The 23,991-nt window shown below is 41.3% G+C and overlaps 4 protein-coding genes across 4 annotated transcripts; all 4 read left to right on the top strand.

Moving 5' to 3' along the window:
* The first annotated feature begins 252 nt into the window (after positions 1 to 252).
* On the top strand, positions 253 to 2,970 carry LOC143336389 (syndecan-3-like). The gene is made up of 5 exons (XM_076756534.1): positions 253 to 368; positions 1,441 to 1,525; positions 1,633 to 1,724; positions 1,829 to 1,943; positions 2,026 to 2,970. Exons 1-5 carry the CDS (start codon positions 303 to 305, stop codon positions 2,187 to 2,189), a joined length of 522 nt encoding a protein of 173 aa, XP_076612649.1. The 5' UTR covers positions 253 to 302; the 3' UTR covers positions 2,190 to 2,970.
* Positions 2,971 to 3,775: 805 nt separating this feature from the next.
* On the top strand, positions 3,776 to 10,956 carry laptm4a (lysosomal protein transmembrane 4 alpha). Its single transcript, XM_076756532.1, has 7 exons — positions 3,776 to 4,018; positions 5,867 to 5,987; positions 7,326 to 7,402; positions 8,575 to 8,697; positions 9,186 to 9,281; positions 9,419 to 9,517; positions 10,068 to 10,956. Exons 1-7 carry the CDS (start codon positions 3,890 to 3,892, stop codon positions 10,140 to 10,142), a joined length of 720 nt encoding a protein of 239 aa, XP_076612647.1. The 5' UTR covers positions 3,776 to 3,889; the 3' UTR covers positions 10,143 to 10,956.
* A 1,212-nt stretch (positions 10,957 to 12,168) lies between these two features.
* On the top strand, positions 12,169 to 17,803 carry matn3a (matrilin 3a). The gene is made up of 6 exons (XM_076756502.1): positions 12,169 to 12,353; positions 14,901 to 15,476; positions 16,574 to 16,699; positions 17,094 to 17,192; positions 17,375 to 17,444; positions 17,530 to 17,803. The coding sequence occupies exons 1-5, from the start codon at positions 12,185 to 12,187 to the stop codon at positions 17,428 to 17,430; spliced, it is 1,026 nt and encodes a 341-aa protein (XP_076612617.1). The 5' UTR covers positions 12,169 to 12,184; the 3' UTR covers positions 17,431 to 17,444; positions 17,530 to 17,803.
* A 4,248-nt stretch (positions 17,804 to 22,051) lies between these two features.
* ttc32 (tetratricopeptide repeat domain 32) lies at positions 22,052 to 23,952 on the top strand. The gene is made up of 3 exons (XM_076756423.1): positions 22,052 to 22,207; positions 22,389 to 22,555; positions 23,124 to 23,952. The coding sequence occupies exons 1-3, from the start codon at positions 22,092 to 22,094 to the stop codon at positions 23,249 to 23,251; spliced, it is 411 nt and encodes a 136-aa protein (XP_076612538.1). The 5' UTR covers positions 22,052 to 22,091; the 3' UTR covers positions 23,252 to 23,952.
* Positions 23,953 to 23,991: the final 39 nt, after the last annotated feature.

Genomic DNA, 23,991 nt, shown 5'->3' with positions numbered 1-23,991 from the left:
GATTTAACTGTGTTATCTTTTATTTCTTGCAACTCAATTGATTAGTATTAAAGTTTTTTGGGTCCATATGTCATTTGAAGTGGTTTCAAGATGATTTTTGCTTGTTTGTAAAACAAAACAAAACAAAACAATAATTATTGTTTCTTGCTATAAACAGTCATTACGTAAATGTCGTAGTTCACGTCATTTGGTGGGCGGGGTATCGGCATCCCGGTGGAGGCTCGAGTTTCAATCGAAACACCTGTGGAGGTTGCGCGAGGAGGAAGAGGACAAAATAGTCTGAACACCAACTGGGCCGAAACATGAGATTATCTGTGGTAGTCTCTCTGTTTTTAACTGTGGGATTATCACATGCAGTTCATCCGTCGGTAAGTCTTATTTATCATGTTACATGTCTAACGACGCCAGTGTGGACTCACCTTTCTCACTTCCTGTTACAGTACGAAGTGTCAAGGTGTGTTAAACTTTTACGACTTTATTGTTTATTGTGCTTTGGTTTAATATTTGAAACCTTAATTACTTTTACATGTGTAACATTGGTCTGTTTCAATTCGAAATCTTCCAGATTCAGAAACTATCCAGAGAGCTGAAGATAGTGTGATTAATCAAAGTCAGAGGACAGCACACTGGATGACTGAAGCTTGAAGCTTTGGTTCTGCCTGACAGGAAACATAGTCCTGCTTATCATTTAAAACACTATGATACCAGTACCAATACCCGTACTCTTCATTTGATACCTTTTTATTCACCACCCATCGTGTGAATGGAGGCATTCAGCCGTGTAAAGTGCCAGTATTACATAAATACATCAGAGTTTATTTATGAAATGAATGTGGAAATCTGGAGTATCAAATATTCACCCCCTGTACTACAGAATTTCCTCTGTGTGGGATCAGTAAAGTCTTATCTTATCTTATCTTGTCTTATCTTACCTAAGCTGGCTTGGCTGTAAAACAGTACAGTATAGTTTCAATCTAAATGCCCCCCGTGTAAGAAAATATTGCAGCAAATCCAAACATTAAACTGAACCAGTTACTTGCAGAGAAATGTTTTTAGCTTCATGCTGAGCTTCTACCGTTCTGTTTTCATCCCTTTAAAGCTGGTTGTAACTGATATTAATTAGAACAATGGTGTAACATCTTATACCATGTTACTGTGATGTTTTCTGAGACGGTTATCATAGCTTGAAAATCACACACGGTTGCGAACCTACTTGCAGCATTATTGTTTTGTCAGCCACGGTGTCTTTTTGAGACAGCTACGTCAGTGGGACTTTGTATCCGAGACATGATTCATTTCTTTATTGCCCTCTTCAGCAAAGTCTTTCCCTCACCTCTTGTCTGTTTTCATACGTCTGATGATAAGACAGGAAACTCTTTTGTAATGCAGTTCTGCAGCCTTTGCATCTTTAAACATCCTCTTTCCTTTTTCTCCATGAAGTTTTCTGCCCCTCCTGCAGACTTGGAGGGATCAGGCTATGACCTGGACAGTTCTGGTTCTGGTTCAGGGGATTGGTCAGAACAAGGTAATGCTGAGAGCAATGACTATAAAATGATTTTGATCCACTTCACATTGTATCTGTTGTTGGTGCCATACAAAACATTTCAGGCTCTCTGTTTGCTGTCTCACCAGGTGAAATGAGAAACATGGAGGATCCCTTAAACAGCAAAGATGTCAGAATACTTGCAGTAAATCCAGCAGGTAGAACCGAGAATACTTTCCATGTACGTACGACTTGTAGTCAAGAGTCTCACTCTTTCTTTACTTTATACTGTGGACGACAGGGCAGGGAATAAACTTATGCAGCTGCTCCTTCTTCTGTCTTCAGGATCCTGCGGTCCTAACCTTTGACAATACAAATTGGCCTGCAGAAGACGGCGGATCAGGATTTATTGTTGTGGCAAACAGCAAGAGTTTGTTGGAGAGAGAAGAAGTCTTTGCTGGTAATTTGCATTGTGATGCACTGAATGTGAGAGAGTGATGCACTTTGAATTTCTGTTCTAACTCAGCCATTTATGTTTCCAGGTGTTATTGCAGGAGGAGTAACAGGAGTGATACTTGCAGCAGCACTGGCCACGTTATTAATCTACAAATGGCAGAAGACAGACGATGGAGGATACATTCCAGGCCAGCAGAGAGCTTCAGACAAAGATTATCACAAACCCAGCAGGCAGGAAGTTGTTGTTTAATTGTCTACACTTTTGAAAAGCAATGTTTGTTTTGCTGGTGATGCTGCTGGGCCCATTTCTCTACCTTGAGAGGTGCTGTAAATGTATTTTTTCCTCATATTTTGGAGGGGGTGGGGGGTGCAATGGAAATTTCTGATTCTTGCATTTGATACAAACATATCAGCTGTTGCTCATTGATAATGTATTCATATTTATGATTTTAAAAATGAAGAATTGTCTTAATTTTACAGCTATTCCATTGCCTGTCTTTAACAAAGCCTACATGTTAGGCTCATTCCTATTTAGACCTGCTGCTTTACGTCTCGCTGTCATGTTTTCCTAGGAACTTCAGCATAATGGAGCCATTGTTAGGACAGATGTAAATGAGAATGTCAATGAAATTGACTTGACTTAAAGGTATAGTAAGTGATTCTGAACAGAGATAGTTGGTTATTGAGTCTCTTTCCCAGATTGTGAAATACTGGCACTTTGGGACCCGAGCTCCGGACCCAAAGTGTCTACTGACATCTCCTTTATGTTAAACCCACAAGTATCGTGGTCTTTCAAAGCTGCATGCGGGACTAATGACCTCAGTATTTCTAAAATCCTGGCTACAGCCCTGGTTGTACCAAGTTTGATCCACTATGTTAAGTAGGGAAACCTCAGTGTTATCCCCCATGACAGATGAATAATCCATGTGGTATGAGACACGAATAAAAAATCTAATGGAAACTCATTCAAGGATGTATATTAAATGTAAATGATGGTTGTTTAAGTAATGATGATCAGCTGCTACAGTGTAACATGCTCTCTTGTCTAGATCTGTGCTATGAAATGTTTACTATTTTTTGTATTCCATAATTTTAATAAATTTACTTTATAGCCATTTTAATCCACAATGTATTATTTTATTTTTATGAGCATATATTGAGAGTACATAATATATAAAAGCACTGTATGTATGACAGTCAGACACTTAAGATACTGCAGTGTTAATCTCAAGAATTCCTCTGATATCACAGCTGTTTTAAGTTGAGAGGGATAACGTGAAAACACTTTATTTTTCCAGAGCTGCATTAACTCACAAGTGGCTCTCAGGGCAACAATGAGCTGTTGGCCCCTACTCACTCGACACTTGTTTGTCCCAGTCTTAGTGCATTGTGTATTTATGTATTAGTAATTACTTTGAGGTCACCTACAATATTTAGTAAGATACACCATACAAACACCATATACAGTAAAATAAGTCTAAGAGTAGGTTTTAGCTCATGACCCCTCAGTCAGATGAGGCCTCAAAATTAGTTAAATAATGCAAGTGTTACCTTACAATTTGGTTTGAATTGCAGTAATGGCGACACAGTAATAAATAAACAAATTTGCAAACAATGAAGTTATCACGAGCTAATTTCCTTACTGAGAATATGTGGCTTTAGGGGCCCCTGTAGATCTGGTACCCTGTAGCAATTGAAAGCTAATAAGTGGATCTTTTTTGTCAAGCTGCTGAAGCCTATTGGTTGTGCTTGTAATTTCTTCACGGCTATTGGTCCAAGCCCTGTCAGTTAAAGTTAAGCCTGTGGCCCCGCCTGTTCCGCCTCGTCAGAGCGTTTGTTTTTATCCGCGGTGTCGCGCAGGTCAGCAGGGAAGTAGTGGGCGTTCCTCCGTGTTCGTTCGCGGACTGTAGATGCTGAGAAGATTTTTCTCCTCCAGGACCAGCTCTCCTGATGTTTCTTCCAACTCTTGTGGAGGACATGCACCATTTTAAGCCTAGTCGAGATAGACTGTACACCACTAGGTGTTGTGGATGTTGCCATGTCCGGACGGGGACCATCATCCTGGGAACATGGTATATGGTACGTGAAATGGTTGATGGTGTTAGCAAGCTAAATGTTAGCCAGCGCTGTCTATCAAATGTGATAAGTTCCCTTAAGTAGCGAGTTATATAATAAATGTCAACGAGACAGGATAAACGGCTTCTGAGAAGGCAGCGATTTTGACTGTTGTCGACTACCTCAGTGTTAGCTAGACCTTGCTTTTGACTTCTTAAACAACCGTTACGTGTCGTTAATGTCATCTCACCGCTAGCGTTAGCAATAGCCTGCTATCGCTTCGGGGTTGACTAGCTAAGTGTTTCTGTCGATACAACTCGCTCAACCTTGAAAATACTGTTATAAAGCCGCTGAAAAAGACAATAGGCAGTAGTTTTCTGCAAGTAACCAACACATGTGCATTAACTGAAGGTTTAAAACGTGATATTTTCACATAACGTCATATGTAGCACGTTAGCGCAAGCTAGCCGAGAATCCGCCGCCACGGAAACGTAAGTTAATGGTTGTAAAATCCGAAAAGGCTTGACTATGAAGGAGTCGGCATTAACACAATTTGCTAATATGGGAATAGGCTTAAAACCTTGGTTCTGTTGTAGTTGTAAGGACATATATACGATAACTGTAGTTGAAAAGAGGAACTGGTGTTCCATAACTGTTTGCTAATGTTGCTATCGTCGCCCTCTGCACGTTTCCTTCTTGCAGTACGCTCATTGAACTCATTCACTGCGCTCGTGTTTCACCACATCACATGGCAGATGTTCCTGGTTTTGGTTGCATTTCTAAGTACCGAGAGTTTTTGCCTTCTGGACAATATTTGACGTATAAATCTCATGAGCCATGTTCCTGTATTTTTACGATGTCACTGTTTTCACAGTGATAAAGCAACCGTCGAGAATGGCCATTAAAATCTGATGCAACAACCATACATAACGACTTGAAAGATTTTGGGGAGATTCACCTGTACAGTGGTGCCAGCCACTGTACAGGTGAATAGTCATTAAATGGAGATATGTCTCTGCTCAAGCTCTGGTTTGTTGGTACATAATGTTAAGTGTTAATTTTAGGGTGGGGACTTGTTAGATGGTTGCAAAGACAACGAAGACTACAGTTACTCAGAAGAAAGCAAATAACGCACACTTTAACTCACTTTATTTCCAATGTGTTGGTGCCTCAAGTTGATACATTTTAACTTGAAATTATTTTAGAAATATATTAATTTTGCTAGATAAAAGTCTGAGGACCAAAGCCTTGTAAATAAAGTGAGTAAAATTGATGAACAGTATGTACGTTTCGTGTTATTGAGGGCATCTTGGTCCAGTTCCACCTCTCAAAAGCTAGTTCTTGATGAAAGAGTAGTTCTTCTAATTTTATATTGACATCAGAATACATGCATTTTACACCATCCGTTTCAGTTCATGCCAGCATGTGTAATTTCACAGTATTCACAGTTGCTTATTTGTCTTGTGGAATTTGTTTTTCAATAACAAGCTGTGTCCTGTGCATGCAATTTCTCCAAGGCCAATTATTAATGTATGAAAGTGTCCTTGAGTCCTTGAACGGTTCCTCCTCACAACTGCATTCCCACATGACGATAAAGAAACCGTACTAAAAAGGGTGATAAATTGTTCACTGTAATCGTACCTCATCTCATCTCATCCATGTCTTGACTATTTAAGTTTCTTGTAATGTTGACATGAACCAAAACCAGGGGCTGCCTGTAAGGAAAGAATTCAATCTAAAACACATGTTAAACAGTATTTGGAGTAGTTTGTCAATTATGTAAAGGTTACACAATTTGTTAGTAAGGTGACGTGAAAAACTACTGCGAGAGTCCTTTTGAAAAATGTTTTTTATCTTCCCTCGTCTCCTCAGGTTGTTAACCTGTTGATGGGCATCCTGCTAACTGTAGCTGTGACCCATCCAGAGAATGTGCCCACTATTGACTTGCAGTATGAGGTCATCGACCATTACTTTGCCTCCGACAGGATGTCTGGTAAGCGGAAATCGACATAGGAATTACTGTGAGGCCTAACAACATGCATTAAAAAACACAGAAAATTGATTGGCATTAATAAGCATTTACACACCAAACACATTCTGTTACGGTGGGCCATTTAATTCCGCTGTGCTCAGGTGACGACGCTTTGCCATTAGATACATCACTGAATATATATTCTCTGCATTAGATTTATTGTAAAGTGTCAGACCCATTAGCAGCTGTTATGTTGAGGTTCAACATGTGATTCATCTTCCACAGGGAGCAGAATTCCCCACTGACTGCAAAACAACAACACACGAGGACAGCAGAACACTGCTGTGCTGTGTACTTGTAATGCAAATATTGTTTTGGTTTTGTGTCACTGGTGTTGTTGTTCTGTTGTTTTCTCAAGGATTTATGTTGGTCCTAGGTGTTTGTATTTATGTGTGCCAGGGCAAGGCTGGCAGGACCATCAGAGTGCTAAGTGCTTTCTTTGTTGCTGGCGGTTATCTGGTTGGTTGGCTTGGTGAAGGCCTCTCATTTTTCTGAAACAGTGACTCAGCGGGAGAGAAGGGGAGACAACCGAGGTGGGTTGACCTTCCCACAGCAGGCTCATGCCAGCACACAGGAGGGTGGTGGAGGAAGTCCGCAGCCCACAGAGGCAGTGTTGGCATAATAGTGCAGCTTCATCAGCCTGCTCCTTTTATTCCACGTTTCAGGCCATGTTTTAAAGTTATTTAACTGCTAGAGGGAACATGGGAAAATGGTCTCTAGTTTTTGGTTTGGATTTATCCAAGTATTTGTTAATTAGAGTAAACTACAAAATGCCAAGTATTCTCTGGTTGCAGCCTCTCACATTATGTTTTACACAATAGCCCAGCTTTTTTGGAATTGGGGTTGTGCAAGTTGTGCTTGAGCTACTGAATAACAAAGAAATGCCCCTGGACTGCATTGCTGCAGTATCGCTCTCCCAAACATCATCTCTCCAGTGCAACAGGCAGAACAGTTTGAGGAAGCGAGAGTCTGAGTGATGGAGAGAAAAGAGGATATGAAAGGCAGGCTTTTAATTATCCCAGACGGGGTTTATTGTGTCTTGACCAACACTACGCAGCTGAGAGGGGGAGGCTTAATGCTCCCCAGAGCTGGCCTTTTAAAATGGAGTTAGCTGCAAAGAAGGAAGCCCTGGAGACAGTTCACTGTATGCAAATCACTGCTGCTTCAAAGAGAGCAGGCAAATATACAGTACATCCATCCACTCACTGATATATACATCAAGGCTAAAGCTGAACTAACTTGTGATAAATCTTTCCCTACGTTTGGTAAATGTAATTATTCTCGCCTTTTCTCATGCAGAGAATGCCTGTGTTGGATTTGCCATCTCTCTGCTGATGCTCACTATCAGTGCCATGATGGTGTACGGAGCCATTACTGTAAGTGTGCCCAGCGGATGGTGCCTTTTTTTAATTCTCTTTTGACAGCACACGCTTTATTTTAAAGAGCTGTCATGGTGTCTTATGCAAATGTGTAATCCCAGAATGTTCATGAATAATAAACGCATCACTTTGTAGTTGTATAATCATAGCAGTGGAGTTAAGAGGTAAGCAAGACCTAACAGGAAACACCAAAGTTCCCACCCTGTTACATCTTAACTATGTTTAAAAGACTCACGATGCGGTGGGAGTGTAGCACACAATGCTGTGTTCTCACCACTTGTCATCTTCACCTCACAGGCCTGCCTGATGGCATCAAGACTGACAGGTTTGATAGCCTTTTGACGTGGCCCTACATTAAGCTGCTGGTTGGGATGACTGCACAGTTAAAGTATGACACACTTATGCAGGCTGGGTACACAGTCTGCGCAAGAGTTGTGCTTTAGCTGTGCAAGCACATGTTTCCTACAACCGCAGTAGAAACCCTTTTTCCAAAACAGTGTTGCGGTGCAGAGCTGCTGTTAGCGTTGTAGTGTCCCAATGAAATACCCTAAATGTTTGAACCATGATCATAATATACTAAAGATAATCAGTATTCTGCTACATAATGTAGGAATGGAGAGTGAAGTAGATGTCAAGTCTGTGCTTGTGGTAGAAAACCAGAATGCCTGTAGAAATTCTTGTCAAGTGACTCAGTGAAAGGACCACTTTGCTGATTCTCAACCTTCTCTATGTATTTGTCACAGTAAGACATGCTGGTGCACACAGTTACAGTGTCAGCACTCCCTGTCTCTGTTGGCAGGCTCTTTTCATTTACCCCAAACCACATCTGAGCATGCAGTCACAGTCTGAGCAGCAGGAAAATGTTTTCAATCTTTAATTAGACATTTAAACCAGGAAAACTGAGGTTAGCATTTTAAACTTGGAGCACTAATGTTAGACTATAAAACAATAAAAAGTATAGTGTTTCTGGTTGCTGCTCAGGCTGCGAGTGCATTTCTAAAGAGCAGTAGAACCAACCTACTGGATACAGACACTGTAAATAAGAAGTGTGTAGAGATGAGGCTGAAAAAGAAGGCAACATGGTCCTCATACTCAGTGGCCTCAAACAGGAGCTGCCCTGTTGATGCGTTTACTCATAACATGACTTTATCTCCACCTGTTTTCCTCAGCATCGTGATGGCTGGCTCATCCCGTTTTTCTGCTACCAGCTGTTTGACTTCGCTCTGAGCTGCTTGGTGGCCATCAGTTCTCTCACCTACCTACCCAGGATTAAGGACTACCTGGACCAGCTGGTCAGTGCCAACAGGCTCACCGGTCCGCAGTCTGATCCTGCTGACATAACCAGTCACACTACAGAGGATCCAGACAACGCAAACATTATAACAAAGCCTTGTTGTGTTTGTTAAAGGTTTAAAAAAAACAAGGTTTTTGAAAAGGAGTAAACACACATTAACAATTTACACGAGGACCCTTATTCCATGTTCAGAATCGAATGAGCTGCTGACTGCTGCTGTCAAATCAGAGTCTCCCAAAGTATTTAAGAAAACAGACAATCTGTTCTGTTTGCACAACACTGCATTGTAGTTTGCATAACCTGATCTTTTCAGGAGTTAAAAAATTCTAAATTCTGACTGCTATGACAGTAAGTCCCAAAGATATCACAACTTTGAAACGATCAGTCCCGATCAGTCGTGTTAGCGTTGATGGTGACCTGAGTCGAGTACGTATAAAAGGGTTTTACTGATTATCTGACGTTGTTCGCTGCTCTTTTCTTCCTCAGCCGGATTTCCCGTACAAGGACAACCTCCTCTCTCTGGACTCCAGCTGCCTGCTGCTCTTTGTGCTGGTCTTCTTCGCCTTCCTCATCATCCTCAAGGTGAAATTATCGGTCATTCACAGTTAAACCTGGTTTATTCAGTGTGTTGGTTCATTGACATCCCTTTAAAGCTACACCTGATATGAAATGTGGTACGATACAAACATTTCTATTAATTTCTACTCTTTGCTTTCCAGGCTTACTTGATCAACTGTGTGTGGAACTGCTACAAGTACATCAACAACAGGAACATGCCAGAGATTGCTGTCTACCCTGCCTTTGAGACCCCTCCCCAGGTATGGAAGCTGCCCGATGGACTCTGAGATGCAGTAATATGTAATGCTGAAGAAAAGCCAGCAGGTGGCGTCTCATCCTCACTGTGACAGTCAAAGTCATTGCAAAGACTACCTGATCATCAGAGTTTACCCTGTCAGGAGAAAGTCATTTATTGCAGCTAAATTCAGAGAGAATTGTGACTCAATTTAAGGCTCATCATTTCAGGTTTTATCAGATTTTCACCAGAAAATCTTTTAAAGAGGTCCTGATGCAAGAGAACACACTTTACTTTCTCTTAATCAATAAGACAAATATTGAAGTTTAAACTCAGGAGAAGTAAGATCAGGGGTTTTTTTTTTTGTATTTTCCTGACATTTCGCAGAACGAACGATTAATCGAGAAATGAATCGTCAGATGAATTAATTAGATTATCAATAATGAAAAGGATCGTTAGCTGCAGCACACACTCTTGTGATCGGTGTGGTTCTTCGCTCAGGAACATCACAGTTTGATGTAAAACGTCTGGTCTCCTGCACAGTGATCTTCATGTTTGTCCTCTGTCTTCTCCAGTACATCCTGCCCACCTACGAGATGGCCATGAAGATGCCAGAGAAGGAGCCCCCCCCTCCTTACATGCCCGCTTAAAGCACCAGCCCTCACGCACGCACACACACATACACACGCACACACTCCACCATATGCATTCCTACCATCCCTCACTGACCCTTGCTGAGCACCATGACCCCCTTACCCCCTCCCCTCTGCCCCACTGTGTATGTGTAAGGCCACTGAACTGTTCAACCCTACCCTCTGTGTTTCTATAGAGCGTCCTGGAGGTGTGAGAGGAGAACGGTGAGAAAGACTGAAATCTGAATGAATGTGATGTTTGAAAAGCAACAGAAGCTACCAGCCCCCCCCCCCCCCCCCGGCCTTTTTTATGTCTTAGTAAAAGGGATACATGTGAAAATTTAAGAGCTTTGAAATGCTATCATCAACCCAGCACCATCCTATCTATAGATTGATATATGAAGTGTAAAAAAGTTATGACAATCCACTTATTATAGCTCTTATTGTTGATTTGTGCCCCCTGTTATTAAGATCTAGACTATTCCAGCTCAGTCTTGAATGGGCTCTGTAGCACTTTTTTGTCTGTTATTTATTTAGCTTTGCCGTGGTTCAGTTCACCACCACCCCTGATGTTTTCGTCACTCTCTGCCGCCCTGACGTGTGAGCAAAGCTAGTGAGTAGTTTCCCAGCTGAGAGCCGGCAGAGGGCACTGACGACGGATCATTTTTCTCTGCTTCTTTCTCACCTGACATCTGGAGCAAACAGCGAGTCTTGTGAACATCAGTAGTTGCATGCTTATCAACAGCCCCTCTGCCCCTCATTACTTTACTGGTAATATGATTTTATCTTAGTGGAAAAACATTTGACTTCAATAAACGTTTCTGAACATTTAGATCATCTTGACTGTTTTGTTTGCGTCAGATATGCTGAGGTTCATCTGCCCTCAAGACCAAACAGCCACTTCTAGCTGCTGTTTTATATCACATGACGCTCATCCGCAGGCCACCAGTTGTCATGGAAATGTTCCAAAATACTTGTCCTCGGCAGTTTAAAGACGTTTCATCTGTGTTGGCTGAAAAGTAGCAGGTCTGGATACTGAATGGAGTTTGAGGTGAAATAGTTTTATCAGCTGAGGTCAAGAATTTCTTGTGGAACTCTTATGTCATTCAGAAAAGAGGATGAAAACTTTCAGCCTGGTAAAGTAGGTCCAGATGGATGAATGTGAGGGTTTGAGCTCTTAATTCCAGGCTTTTCAAGAAGTTGTGTCAGGCGTGTGAACCTGAAGTTAAAACAAAAACCTGGCAGCAGAAAAGACTCTTCAGATGGAAAAAATGTGCAATATGTGACTAAAAAACGAGTAATATAGCAACTTTTCTTTTGGACTGGGTCAATATGAGCTGGAATCTCAACTTTTCCCAATGTTGGCCTTCCTCAGTGAATAACAGGTGTAATTAACCTCCCAGATACATGAAAAAAGAAAGAAAAAAAGTACACTTTGTGCTATTGTTGTCATCTTCAAGTATTCTTAAGTGTACTCAGGTATTCCCTGAGTTTACTATTTACTATTATATTGACACTTCAAGTATACTAGAAGTGTAAATAATATAGTAACTTGGCACATCTTTGTACAAACTTCATTATTTATGAGCATTCAAGACACACTTGCAGTGCAACTGTTTTATGTCACCAATGTGTTAAAAGTAAATAATAAATAACGCTTCAGCGTTTCTCCATCAGACAGCCTGTAATTACTGTCGGTGTGGAAGAGGGCGTTAAAACATCATTTAAACGTTCATGGCGGGAAATTAAAATGTATTATTGAATAGTTCACAGAATAATTTAGAAATTAACAAATCATTTGGCGACGTTTTTGGTTTCCGGTTAAAGTGGTGCGTTCGCGGGACTCTTGACATTTGAGTGGTCTTCTGTACGTCCTCCATACGTCTTCACCGTGGCCTGGGGGTTATGTCCCACCTTTGGACTGGGCGGACCGTTTGACGCGCCGGACTGAGAGGCCCCTCATATGTGGAGGCGGTCAGACCCCCGCTGAACTGAGCAGGACCCTCAGGGACTCAGAGCAGGTACCGGGCAGACCACCGGAGGACTCTCCGCATGCAGATATGATGAGGTCTTTCCTCTGCAGCTTGCTGTGCTGCGCCCCCCTGCTGCTGTCTGGTGTCCGGGCCACATACCACCTCAGTGCGGGGGACCCTCAGCTGATAGCCGCGCAAAGCTATGCACAGACCAGGAGTAATGGCCGACCACCGCCCAGGACCCTGAATCCAGCAAGTAGGTTTCACTCCTATCCAGAATTTTTTTTTTTTTTTTTTTTGTAATGACAGAAAGTTTTAGTTACTTTAGAGCAGCAGAAGACGTTTATTAGGTTATTTCATGTATTTAATTTTAAAAGTGGTAACACAGCAGTTTAAAACCAGCAGTGCTGGAAAGCAACTATTACATTTACTGAAGTAGTCTAATATGATCACAGTGTTCAGGTACTATTACTATATTTCAAGGGGTATTCGAGGGGTATTTTTTACTCCAACTGGTTACTTATCAAATCAATTTTTTACATTAACATTACATTACATTTCCATTATCATAAGATAGTTTTTTAGAAGTGATCTGACCTGTGACCCCCTATAAATAAACCAGTGTCTACCTTTTTACTTCCTGTGGACATCTGTGAGACATTTCCCCTCTAAACTTCTCCAGTGGTTTTGTTTAAATAACCTTATTGGTCAAAGTGGTCAAAGCCTTAAATCAGTGTAGTGGAGTAAAAAGTACAATATGTATCTCCCAAAAATAGTGAAGTAGAAATGCATTAAATGGAAGTAGTGAAGTAAAGTACCTCCACACTGTACTTGAGTAAATGTACTTACGTTACATTCCACCACTGCTTTCCAGTCACAGTTTGCTTACATTAAAAAAAATGCTCATTGTTTTGTCAGATTTTATTTTAATACTGTTAGTTTAAAATATTAAAGGCTAGACCTGACCTAGTAACATTTCTCTCAAAAATGTAATCTAACCAATAGTGTCACAGGATTTTACTCTTTTCTCAAAAACAACATGCATGAAATCTGAAATTCTTCACTGGCTGTTTCACAAGCAGTGCTCGGGATAATCCCAGCTTGTTGCAAACAGCCCAGGTGGCTAAACTTACACTCATGCTTCAACTAATTATTTGTCTGTGCTGTATATTTCACTACAACGTACTTCACAGTGTCAGCTTACACAACTTCCCTGTTTACTGACTTTCAACATACTAATGTTCTCCATCGCTTTTCCTTTCTGGTGGCCCTGTAGTTCACAGAAGTGAGTACACGTATAGAGGAGGGTATCACTACCACTACCAGCCACCAAGGATCCCTCCACCGGTAGTGTATCGACCTATTCCTCTATCTCCTCCAGTGACTTACCACAGACCCTCAGTCCCCATGCCGCCATATCACCACAGATTCAATGGGCCAGTGGCACCGCAAATGCACCACATATACAAAGGTCTATCTCCACCAGTAGTTCACCATCCCCATCAGATGTTCAAAGGCCCCTTCCCTTACAAATTCAAAGGTCCATGCCCAATAAAGTCACAGCCAACAGAGCCAACAACACCCGTGCTACACCTCCCTACCTCCCGTCCGACTCTACCAGAACCAACAGTGCCGCCAACTCCACCTGCAGCCACCGTGGTACCAGTGACAACCATCCTGCCAGTTGTGGTGACCACTGTGGCGCCAGTGGAGACCACCGCTCCTGTGACGCTACCGGTCAGTACCCAAAGCGGCTTCATCACCACCGTCAGTGCTGTGGAGACAGGTAGAATATTACCAGTTAGGTTTGCTTTGCAACCCAACCAGTGCTCCTTCCTGCTTTCCAGGTCAGATCTGTTTGTCACAGAAATATGCAAACGCCACTCAAAGCTTTATTTAGAGAAGGAAACAGACATTTGTGAAAGACTCTTGTTCTCTTTCTTGTTGAGAGATGAGAAGATCAACACCAGTCTCATGTCTGTCCAATAAAAATGAAGCTAAAGTCAGCAGACTGTTAGCTTAGCTTAGCATAAAGACTGGAAACAGGGGAAACCGCTAGCCAAAGGTAACTAATCCACCTACAGCAACTCTTTATGGTCAAGTTTCCTCTCCACCCATCTCCGTCTTCTCTCTCAGGTCATGTTTTGTTGTGTTCATTGTAACTGTTGTAAATTATTGAGTGGTTTTTTTTTGTTTTTTTTTTGAGCTAAGCTAACAGTCAAATTGAATCAAAACAATAGCTTTACCTTCGAATTTACTGTGCAGGCATATGAGTGTTGTTCTGTTCATATAACTTTCTGCAAGATTTAGTGGAAGCAGACAAACATAGCAGCCCTCCAGACTTGTTTTGAACAACCAAAGAGGATCAAACTGCAGAAATGTAGGTTACTATATGTTTATGTGATTTTACAGGCAGGACTCCTAACACTGTCTCCATCTTTATATGTGGGCATCAAGCATCCTTTTCATTCAGGAAATGCGATAAAAGGATATGTCCTGTGATACGTCTGTGATGGACTGTTGAAACACTGAAATGATACAGCATGAGATATGGCATACTATATCATTTCACCTGAACTACAACCTTTTACTTTACCACAGCAGTGATGCACAACAGTTTCCTTTGTTTCCATGAGAACGTGTATTGTGCATCCCAGAGTGTCCTGTGTACTGTTCTTAATTGTTAACTGTATTACTTTCATTGTGACCATTTAACCAACCCGCTAGACTGTTCCTCTGAGTGATGAACTGGGTTTTTAGTGTTAAATGGACTCAATCCTGCCATGGTTTGGTTGATCACCAGAGACAGACTCTCAGTGCAGGAGCCGTCCCCTGGACCTGGTCTTCATCATTGACAGCTCTCGCAGCGTGCGTCCTGGTGAGTTTGAGAAGGTGAAGATATTCCTGGCTGACATGGTCGACACATTGGACGTGGGCAGTGATGCTACCAGAGTGGCTGTGGTCAACTATGCCAGCACGGTCAAGATCGAGTTCCTGCTCAAAGACCACTTCAACAAACCCGACATGAAGAAAGCCATCTCCCGCATCGAGCCCTTGGCGGCCGGCACCATGACCGGCCTCGCCATCAAGACCGCAGTGAACGAAGCCTTCACCGAGAAGTCTGGAGCCCGGCCTCGCTCCAGGAACATCTCCAAGGTGGCCATCATTGTGACAGATGGGAGACCTCAAGACCAGGTGGAGGAGGTGTCTGCCGCAGCTCGAGCCTCAGGCATCGAGATCTACGCCGTCGGGGTGGACCGCGCTGACATGCGCTCCCTGCAGCTGATGGCCAGCATCCCTCTGGAGGACCACGTCTTCTATGTGGAGACCTACGGCGTTATCGAGAAGCTCACCTCCAAGTTCAGGGAGACCCTGTGTGGTAGGACAAAGAGACCCACGAAACCTTTTTCCCAGCATTAACCCTGGTTCTAGTTCCTCAGTAAGGGGCACCTACAGTCTACAGGGGGTTTTGTTACACATTGTGGATCATTTACTGTGCAATTGTTGAATTAGAAACTCTGAAATCATGAGGAAAATACCAGATGCTCTCAACCCCACATGGACTGCAGATGTCGGCACTAGAACCTGCTTGCAGTGTGAAGTCTTGAGGCCATGCAGCCTTAAACTTTCAGCTCGTTTTAGTCATTTGATGACCAAGCAAAGCATCATTATGGTGACTGCTTTGAATGAATCCATTTTTATTTCAAATGATTTAAATGTGCAGCAGAGCATCATTTTTTCAAACCAATCCAGAAATAGAGGCATCCAGGCTGATGCAGTAATGACTGAAATACACTCACATATGGACATGCGCATAGGCTTTATTCTTTATATGCCTGTTTAGACATAAAACAACCTACACATAATGCACTTGTCCAAACACACATGTCTACATGTATGTGAATCCCCAAATTCACTTTGTTACTGGTGAAACGTGTGAAAACATCAGTATTTCTGAAGCCATTTGCTGATCTGAACTACAGATTTTCACACATATTTGCTGCACAAGAGCTCCGAAGATTTGGACAAATGAGATTCTGCTGTGAACTTGAGTGTTTTCCATGTCTGATGTTTGTGCTGTCCCCCAAGTACTGCAACTGTCATTACTGTGGTACATCAGGGTTCTGTGATTTTACCTGTGTTGTCCAACACACAGTGAACCTAAGCAGTTCGCAAATGACCTTGGCTGAGATGTGGTGAAGGTGTAAGAATGGACCAAGTTTTCCACCTCCAGTGACATGTGGTCAAGTACAAACCAAGAAAAGCTTCCCAATCAAATTTTTTGCACAAGCAGAAAATGAATCTCACATTGAATATTGGATAGTTTATTGTCCTTTGCTTTGCCGACACAGTGGATTTTTGCAATCTGCAGAGCACTGCCTTACCTAACACAAGCTACCTGCTTATGCTAGCACATGAAACTGTATCCACGCTGCCATCTTGACAGCACCACCCCTTCATCCCGGCTTGTTCTAGGTCTGGACCCCTGTGCCATGGGACATGACTGCGAGCACATGTGTGTCAACAGCAATGCCTCCTATTACTGCAAGTGCCGGAATGGTTATATCTTGAATGCAGACAAGAAAACATGTTCCCTGAAACGTAAGAACAACCGTATGGACTCCTGCAGCAAATGTGACTTTTTGCTGTGATAAAAGAGCTAAAAGTATATGTGTAAAAGCTTTAAAAGCAGTCTGTGTTTGGCTTCTAAGCAGGGCTTCACAACATCACAACCAACTGGTGCATAATTCACTATTCATTGTAGCATTTGTTGGACAATTATTGGGTAATATTATAGAATTGAGTCACTATAACTGCATTATTCTTGGGGCAAAATTTAATGATATTGTAGCATATTTTATGGAGTATTTGTGTATAAATGTGATTCTATTGTGTGTGCTTTGACAGCATCATTGGAAAAAGTAGAGTGGGTGGTATTTTTCACTCTCTACATGATCTGTTACACTGATGTGAAATTTGCTCTCTCCTGGTGAAGAGGTGAAGGTGGAGGTGGTGGAGGATCCCTGTAAATGCGAAGCCAGACTGGCTTTCCAGAAGCAGACGCAGGCAGCCATCCAGCAGCTCACAGCCAAGCATATCCTTCCTGTTGTTTCAGATGGAAGACATTTTATTATAAACAGTCTCTGCAGCACATTTCACTGAGGCACAGCTGCTTATTTCTACCTGCTGGTGTGTAACTTAACAGTGACCGCCATCTCTCATCCTGTTTTCATCATTTAACTGTGCCTGTAAATGACTTTCCTTGACTGGTCTCACTCGCCGATGTGTCTGGGAGAATAGAGCGTCTGGAGAACATGGTGGGCCGTGCTTAAAGCTGGACGCAGTGGTAGGTGATGACAGTTTGTTCTGGGGTGATTAGCAGTCTCCCACCCACCACACAGTTTGACCTTTGTTTATTTACTTTTGTGCAGAGACGGCTCACTGAATTGGACATGTGCTTCCTGTCATCCACTCTCCCAGAGCTACTGTATGGATTTCAACCACACATGGAGTGAAGCTGTGAGCATCCCGACTGCTGAGGACTGTTGAGTAACAGCATGTACAGTTGAACGTTAAATGCAACGTTTTTAACCTGCTATGAAAGCAACTTACACTATTGTGTGATGTACAACCAAAGCAAACAAGCATTACTTTCACTGTTTCTCCTGTACTGTATTATGTATGTTTTTTGTCCTGTTTGTACAAAGTTGCATATTGTACATAGTATTTTTTATGAAAATGTTAAATTTACGTATAGGAACAAGATTTTAACAGAAAAATTACTGTATCTTCTGAAGTATCCAGCTATTAAAATGTGTCCTACACGTATATATATATATCTGATTATATACTCTGTAGCAATAGTCTAACTATCTAAAAGTGTATTGTTGCAAGTTGTATTATGTGTAAAGGATGATAAATGTTAATCTTCTGTGTCTGTGAATGTTATGAGATGACATATAAGACTTAGAAATGTAACCCAGCAGACAAGTTGAACAATAAAATATTCACAAAAGAGGCTGATGAGCATATAATGTCTTTTTGAGTTCTTAAAAGTGCAAAGAGTAAAATATGACCAGGGTTTTAGTTTGAAACATTCAAAACATTATCAACAGAATGTGAAGAAATAATATTTCCAAACCCACAAAATGTCAAGAAAGGAAAAATTCTTACACCTGTTTTCCTTATTGAGCAGAAAAATACAACTGTGCACCTTCTGAATTCAAGTTTCTTTTACCAAACGATCTTAATTGCTGAGTTAATGCATCGTGAAACAAACTTCATTCAAACTCAACAGAATCAACATAAAATGGGCTTGTCTCTCCAATGTCTTACAACAGCCACAGACTCCAGGTCAGAGCAGCTGTAAATCACCTCAGCACTGTTTTTCCTGTCATCACACTGACCTCGGCTTCAGTCTCTGAGGCTGTGTTTTAGTCCTGAAACAGCCGTGTTCAGTGGGAGGCTGCTGAGTTGACCTGGGTGTAAACGTCAGCACTCATCTGATGCTCTGAGCATAAATAGGGAAAACACGCAGTTTAGTTTCATGAAAATCCCATAGATTTTCTCATGAATACATAAACTACTGACAAACATTGTAAACAAGCATTTTCTCATGAGGAAGAAAACATTTTTTTTTATTTACGATGAGTTCTGATCATTCAGATCAAATTCCGATCAATAAAAATATATGATTATGGTAAATCCCACATTGAGTCTTGACCCTCAATGAAGATAAAGTTTCAGTTAGTACTCTTAAGTTATTTGTTAGGTTTGACACATTGCTCTAAACTCAGTGTCTGTGGATACAAAAGAAGCATTATACCAGTCTCTCTTATAAGTGTAAGTTTCAGTGCAATATATGTATTTCTGTGTCAATATAGAAAGGTAAACATAATGGTTGAGCTCTGACATTTCTGTTAACAATGTGTGATAATTTACTCTGGCAGTCAAAGCGCTCCGATATCTGAGGTCAGGTGACGATCACTTCCGAACCCTTCTTACTCAGAAACTCACATTCAGGCACTAAACATGCAAAATAAAGCTCAACCAAAGTCTGAAATGTACCCATGACTGAGCAGAGCTTTAAATTTGACTGGCCTGAGGCGATAAATTAGTCTGATGGATAATTATTTTAATACCTCTGCATTGCCACCATCTGTTTTTGCACCCTGTTATCACCGTCATGTCTTTTTTACATCTCTAGCATTAGCAAAATAACAGCAGGCAGGGGTCATGGTGTCGACCTCTGGAATGAGCTGGCTTGTTTGCCTGAAACACGCTGACAACAGAGCGTCTCTGTCTGCTCCATCTGTGTGAGGTAGAGAGTCAACACGCCAACGTTTACCTCTAGTCTGGTTTGGATCCTCTCCCTCCTTCGTTTAAGCAGACAGCTGCTTTATGTTTGTTTGCTATTTCAGGGGCTTTCATGGTTACCACGCAGCACAGGCGGTCAGAGAGGTGAGGCCACCGGTGTTTCGGTGGGAGAAGATGAATGAGACTCACACACCTCTGAGAAGTGGAAAACACACATGAAGCTCAGCGCGACGCATCCCTGTTCAGAGGGTTTTAGAGCTGAGTTTTCAGGAATATGTTAAAACATTTTAACAGTGCTCTGTTTCATTGATGGCTGTGTTTTTCCTAAGGGCCATAAACTGCATATTTCAAATGTTTTTGTACAATGGACATTCGGACAACCTTCACAAATGTCTGTATGAAGCTGAGAAATGACTGAGGATGTTTGGACCATGTGGTTTGACAAAAAGGGGGAAACCAGTGAATTTGTGACTGCAACATTTATTGTCCTGTCTAACTGGCCAAGAGGTGGAGAAGATTGTTACAGCTTTGTACGGTAAATATTAAGTTAGCTTAGCTTAGCGTAAAGACTGGAAGCAGGGGGAAACAACTAGCCTGTCTCTGTCCACAGGTATAACATATACCTGTTTACGGTATGCCCCACAAACTCACTAATTAACAAGTTGTATATTATTCTATCATATATTGAGTCATTTTGCAGTGTGGTGGTGCTGTGGGTCTGTCAGTGAAGAGGACCCCCTGGAAGAACATGTGTGGTGGATGTTTGTCCTGGTTGAGCCAGACTGAAGTGGACTTTGGTACTTAGTGTTAATTCTCTCAGCAAACAGCAACTTTCAGCTCCCCGGGTGGCTGAACATAACACTCTGTGCTTGCCCTTGCCAAAGTAAATCTTTTAAGATTTTCCATACTGCCAAGAGGGTTTAAGTGGGCTCAAATAAACAATTCTGATCTCTAATTGACTAATACAGTGGAACCAGGTCATTTCATCAACTTGAAATGCATAAAAACCATGTGAGTCCTGTCATTTAATGAAGTGAGATGTGCACTTCCTCATCTTTCCGTAGCGTGTGGCTCTCTGGATGTTTTGGGCTGCAGAAACCCTTGATTCATGTGACGTAACGGCCTACAGATATCCACAGTTTGTGTGTTTTTGCAATTTTCTCAGCAGTGTCAACAGCCAGTGGACTACATCTTCTTCCTCTGGGTCAAAGTGGTCTCCGTTTGATCTGTTTCAACTCGTCCACACAGTCTGGAAATCAATGGGCCGCAAGCGGGAAGTGCACGCCTAGTGAGTGACCTCTACTTCCTTGAGGTGTCATTTTTCACCAGACTTCTTCACCGGGGAGATCGTCTGAAAATGTCTCACCAGTTTGCTTATGGGTTGCCTCCTTGTTGTGTATTTACTGCAGCAAGTCTCCACATTGTCCTGAGGCTGGTGTGACAGATGTTTGAGTCTGTGGTGGTCACATCATTTCCTTTACAATGAAAAACACCCCCACTGCTGCACAATTACTGTAATAGAATCATCTGCTATTGGATGTTGTCCACTCATGTTTAAGTGTACTGTATATGCTTTATACCACAATGAAGTATCTTTTTAAATATTGCACATATTATATTATCATTTATTATTCTAGGATGGCAAACAACAGCAGGCAAAGGGACTGCTAATAAAACTAGCCTTTCAGCTAACTCAGTTGCACTTACATTTATTTAAATGTTGACTTGTCTTCACTGTCCATTTCCCTATTAATAAATAGATTTCCACATGGTGAACACTAACTGAATTTTATGTTAACATTTCATACTAATACTATGTTAAATATAATTTAAACTTGTATTAATTGTACCAACAGTACTTGCACCGATCACTTCCCAGCCTCATTTTAATAAGATCTGAGTCAAGTCTGCCACCTGCTGTTGCAAAACAACTTTGATATAAGAGTTATGCACTAACAATTTGGTGTGGTCCAAGTTTCAATCACCACATCTTAATCTGGGTTATCTAATGGGAAATAATGTTTTCAGACAGAGAGAAGAGAAATGTATCCATCTTTTTACTTACAGAATAGGTCAACTAATTCAGTCATCTGATGTGAAGATTCACTGTCTAAGAAAGTAAGAAAATATACTGCAGTGCTTTAAGAATATCAAATGAAATTTGTGTGCTGAAGATGCTCATTTTTCATTGTAAAATAAACATACATGTAGTATATTCCATCTATACAGTAAAATAAAACACACATACATATAAAAATAAAATAAAAGTAGAAAAAATATATGTACACATGGAATGAACAGGAGGTGCAACATGTGAACAAAGGGTACTGGTTATTGTTATAATGAAAAAAAAAACTGTAGAGAAAGGGGCTTCAGTGTTTTATTTTACAAATGTTAAAATTACAAGCCTAGAAAAATACTAGAGAATATGAATAATACCACAGACAAATTACCACAGATGAATTCAGTTTGAGGATGCATGAAAAAAGAGAATAATAAGTCAGTAAAATCAAAGCAATAAATTATATGAGATGTAACCGAAATCATTAATATTAATACAGATTTGAAACGCCAACGCCCACTTGAGGCGAACTAAAACGCAATTGGCCGCATTCACGAGTTACGTCACATCCGCAGTTGACTAACTTGACAAACAAGCCTCCGCGGGATTCAAGTCATGGACGAAGACATTTCCCAAATACTTGAACATGCCCAATCTGAGTTTAAAAGGCAGAATTATAAACAGGCTGAGGAGCTGTACACGAAGTTTATCGCTTCCTGTTTGCAGTCCAGGTACCGTTTGTCCTTTCTGCAGAAGCAAAACGAGCTAACAGTCACTGTAGTCGAACTGGTGTTACACCGTTTTCTGTACCCGTCAATTTTTGTGCCGTTAGCTAACGTTAATTGTGTTTTTGTCACGTAGGTGTCACTTAATTTACATAGAACAAGCTCTAACTGTGTCATATTTCCACAGGCAATGTGAAGCTGATGATTTAGCCACTGCCTACAACAACCGCGGACAGATAAAGTACTTCCGGGTGGATTTTCATGAAGCGATGGAGGACTACACCTCCGCTATACAGACTGACAGCCGCTTTGAAACACCTTTCTACAACAGAGGACTCATTCTCTATAGACTAGGTACGAATACTCAGGTACAAAGCACACGGTGACACTGTAGCCAGCCGTCTGTCATCATGTAGACAGCGCAGAATGACTTCCGCTCAGGGCCTGCTTCAAAATAAATGTCAAATATATGACTTGTTAATTGTTAATCCACGTCCAAAGTGAAATTAAAAATGTATTCAAATAAAATGATAGTTGTTTGGTGCAAAATCCATGCCACACAACAAGCAGGGAAGAAATAAAATAAAATAAAAGCCTGAATAAATAAGCCAAGAAACACACAGTGCAGTTGCTTCTATGAAGCAATACAGTAATATGTTTTTAGAAGAGATGTGTTCATCTCTCCAGTTGTTCATGATGGCCTTGTTGAGATGCACGTTGTTAAATCTAGTCCAGCTATTGATCAGGTGGGATGATTCTGTATGCAGTCAGTCTGATGTGTTCTTTCCTAAGGCACTAGATGGAGCTGTGTATTCGCTTGTGCTCATGCTGCCCAGAAAATACAATAGTTGACTCCTAATAAGCCTGTCTGGCACCACATTACAAACCATAAACTTTTACATTTTCTTTTATTATCTCACAGGTTTTTTTGACGATGCCAAGAGTGACTTCCAGCAAGCATTAAAGCTCAATCCAGATTTTGAAGATGCCAAAGTGAGTCTGCAACAGGCAATTCTGGACCAGCAGCACAAGATAAACAGGGGATACTGACAACCTCGTGAACTACAGAGTGCATGTTCTATTTGCCCCGAAATCTGAAAACATGAATGTTCTGTCACATGTTGATTTTGCTGAAATTTCTGTAGCTGCGACATACAACAAATCAAGATGAGTTTTATCATTTAAAGATGTCAGCATGAAGATGAATCGAGAAGTGAAACACAAATAACTTAAAACAATCTGCACAGGTGATAATATAGCTGAAAAAGATCAGTCCAGCCACTCGTCTTGATTCTTGCTAAGCACAGCATTGGTAATTGATAATTCCTTTGCTGCTCTGACTCCAGACTCTCCCAGGTGGAAAACTTGTAACAGCCTCGTAAACGAAAGTTTATGATTGTATAAGTCTGTGAGTGGACAGCGCAGACGGATGGACCCAGAGGCACCAGGTGAAACGATGAGCTTGGGTTTTACTGTAAGCAATAAAGACACTGGGAGGACGTTAGTGACTGTAAACACACCATAATGCAGTAGTAGCATACAGTCATGATAAGAATCTCTCATCTGTAAAGGATAAACAGGTTTTGTGTCTGAAACTGAAGCTCCGTCACACCTTAATGTGATGCGTGGTTTGAAGGGAAGGTGCTCTTGACAGTATGGATGACTTGAATAATTAAGAAAACATATTTTCAATGCTAAAGAAAAATGCATATATGTTTGTAATCAGTGAACAATAAATTATTTTTAACACATGACTGAGGAATGTGTGTTTATTCTGCACATGTACAGAT

This window comes from Chaetodon auriga, chromosome 18 (genome assembly GCF_051107435.1).
Source record: "Chaetodon auriga isolate fChaAug3 chromosome 18, fChaAug3.hap1, whole genome shotgun sequence".
NCBI lineage: Eukaryota > Metazoa > Chordata > Actinopteri > Chaetodontiformes > Chaetodontidae > Chaetodon > Chaetodon auriga.
This window is presented reverse-complemented; position numbering and strand designations above follow the sequence as displayed.

What these genes read in the sequence shown, in the direction of transcription:
- laptm4a (XM_076756532.1), top strand. Translation starts at nt 3,890, where the DNA reads ATGTTTCTTCCAACTCTTGTGGAGGACATGCACCATTTTAAGCCTAGT. An exon ending in AGGACTACCTGGACCAGCTG is followed by an intron (nt 8,698 to 9,185) that starts GTCAGTGCCAAC and finishes TTTCTTCCTCAG; the next exon opens with CCGGATTTCCCGTACAAGGA. An exon ending in CCTTCCTCATCATCCTCAAG is followed by an intron (nt 9,282 to 9,418) that starts GTGAAATTATCG and finishes TTTGCTTTCCAG; the next exon opens with GCTTACTTGATCAACTGTGT.
- matn3a (XM_076756502.1), top strand. Translation starts at nt 12,185, where the DNA reads ATGATGAGGTCTTTCCTCTGCAGCTTGCTGTGCTGCGCCCCCCTGCTG. An exon ending in CAGGACCCTGAATCCAGCAA is followed by an intron (nt 12,354 to 14,900) that starts GTAGGTTTCACT and finishes GTTGATCACCAG; the next exon opens with AGACAGACTCTCAGTGCAGG. An exon ending in GAAAACATGTTCCCTGAAAC is followed by an intron (nt 16,700 to 17,093) that starts GTAAGAACAACC and finishes CTCCTGGTGAAG; the next exon opens with AGGTGAAGGTGGAGGTGGTG.
- ttc32 (XM_076756423.1), top strand. Translation starts at nt 22,092, where the DNA reads ATGGACGAAGACATTTCCCAAATACTTGAACATGCCCAATCTGAGTTT. An exon ending in GCTTCCTGTTTGCAGTCCAG is followed by an intron (nt 22,208 to 22,388) that starts GTACCGTTTGTC and finishes ATATTTCCACAG; the next exon opens with GCAATGTGAAGCTGATGATT. An exon ending in ACTCATTCTCTATAGACTAG is followed by an intron (nt 22,556 to 23,123) that starts GTACGAATACTC and finishes ATTATCTCACAG; the next exon opens with GTTTTTTTGACGATGCCAAG.
- LOC143336389 (XM_076756534.1), top strand. Translation starts at nt 303, where the DNA reads ATGAGATTATCTGTGGTAGTCTCTCTGTTTTTAACTGTGGGATTATCA. An exon ending in CACATGCAGTTCATCCGTCG is followed by an intron (nt 369 to 1,440) that starts GTAAGTCTTATT and finishes TTCTCCATGAAG; the next exon opens with TTTTCTGCCCCTCCTGCAGA. An exon ending in GAGAGAAGAAGTCTTTGCTG is followed by an intron (nt 1,944 to 2,025) that starts GTAATTTGCATT and finishes TTATGTTTCCAG; the next exon opens with GTGTTATTGCAGGAGGAGTA.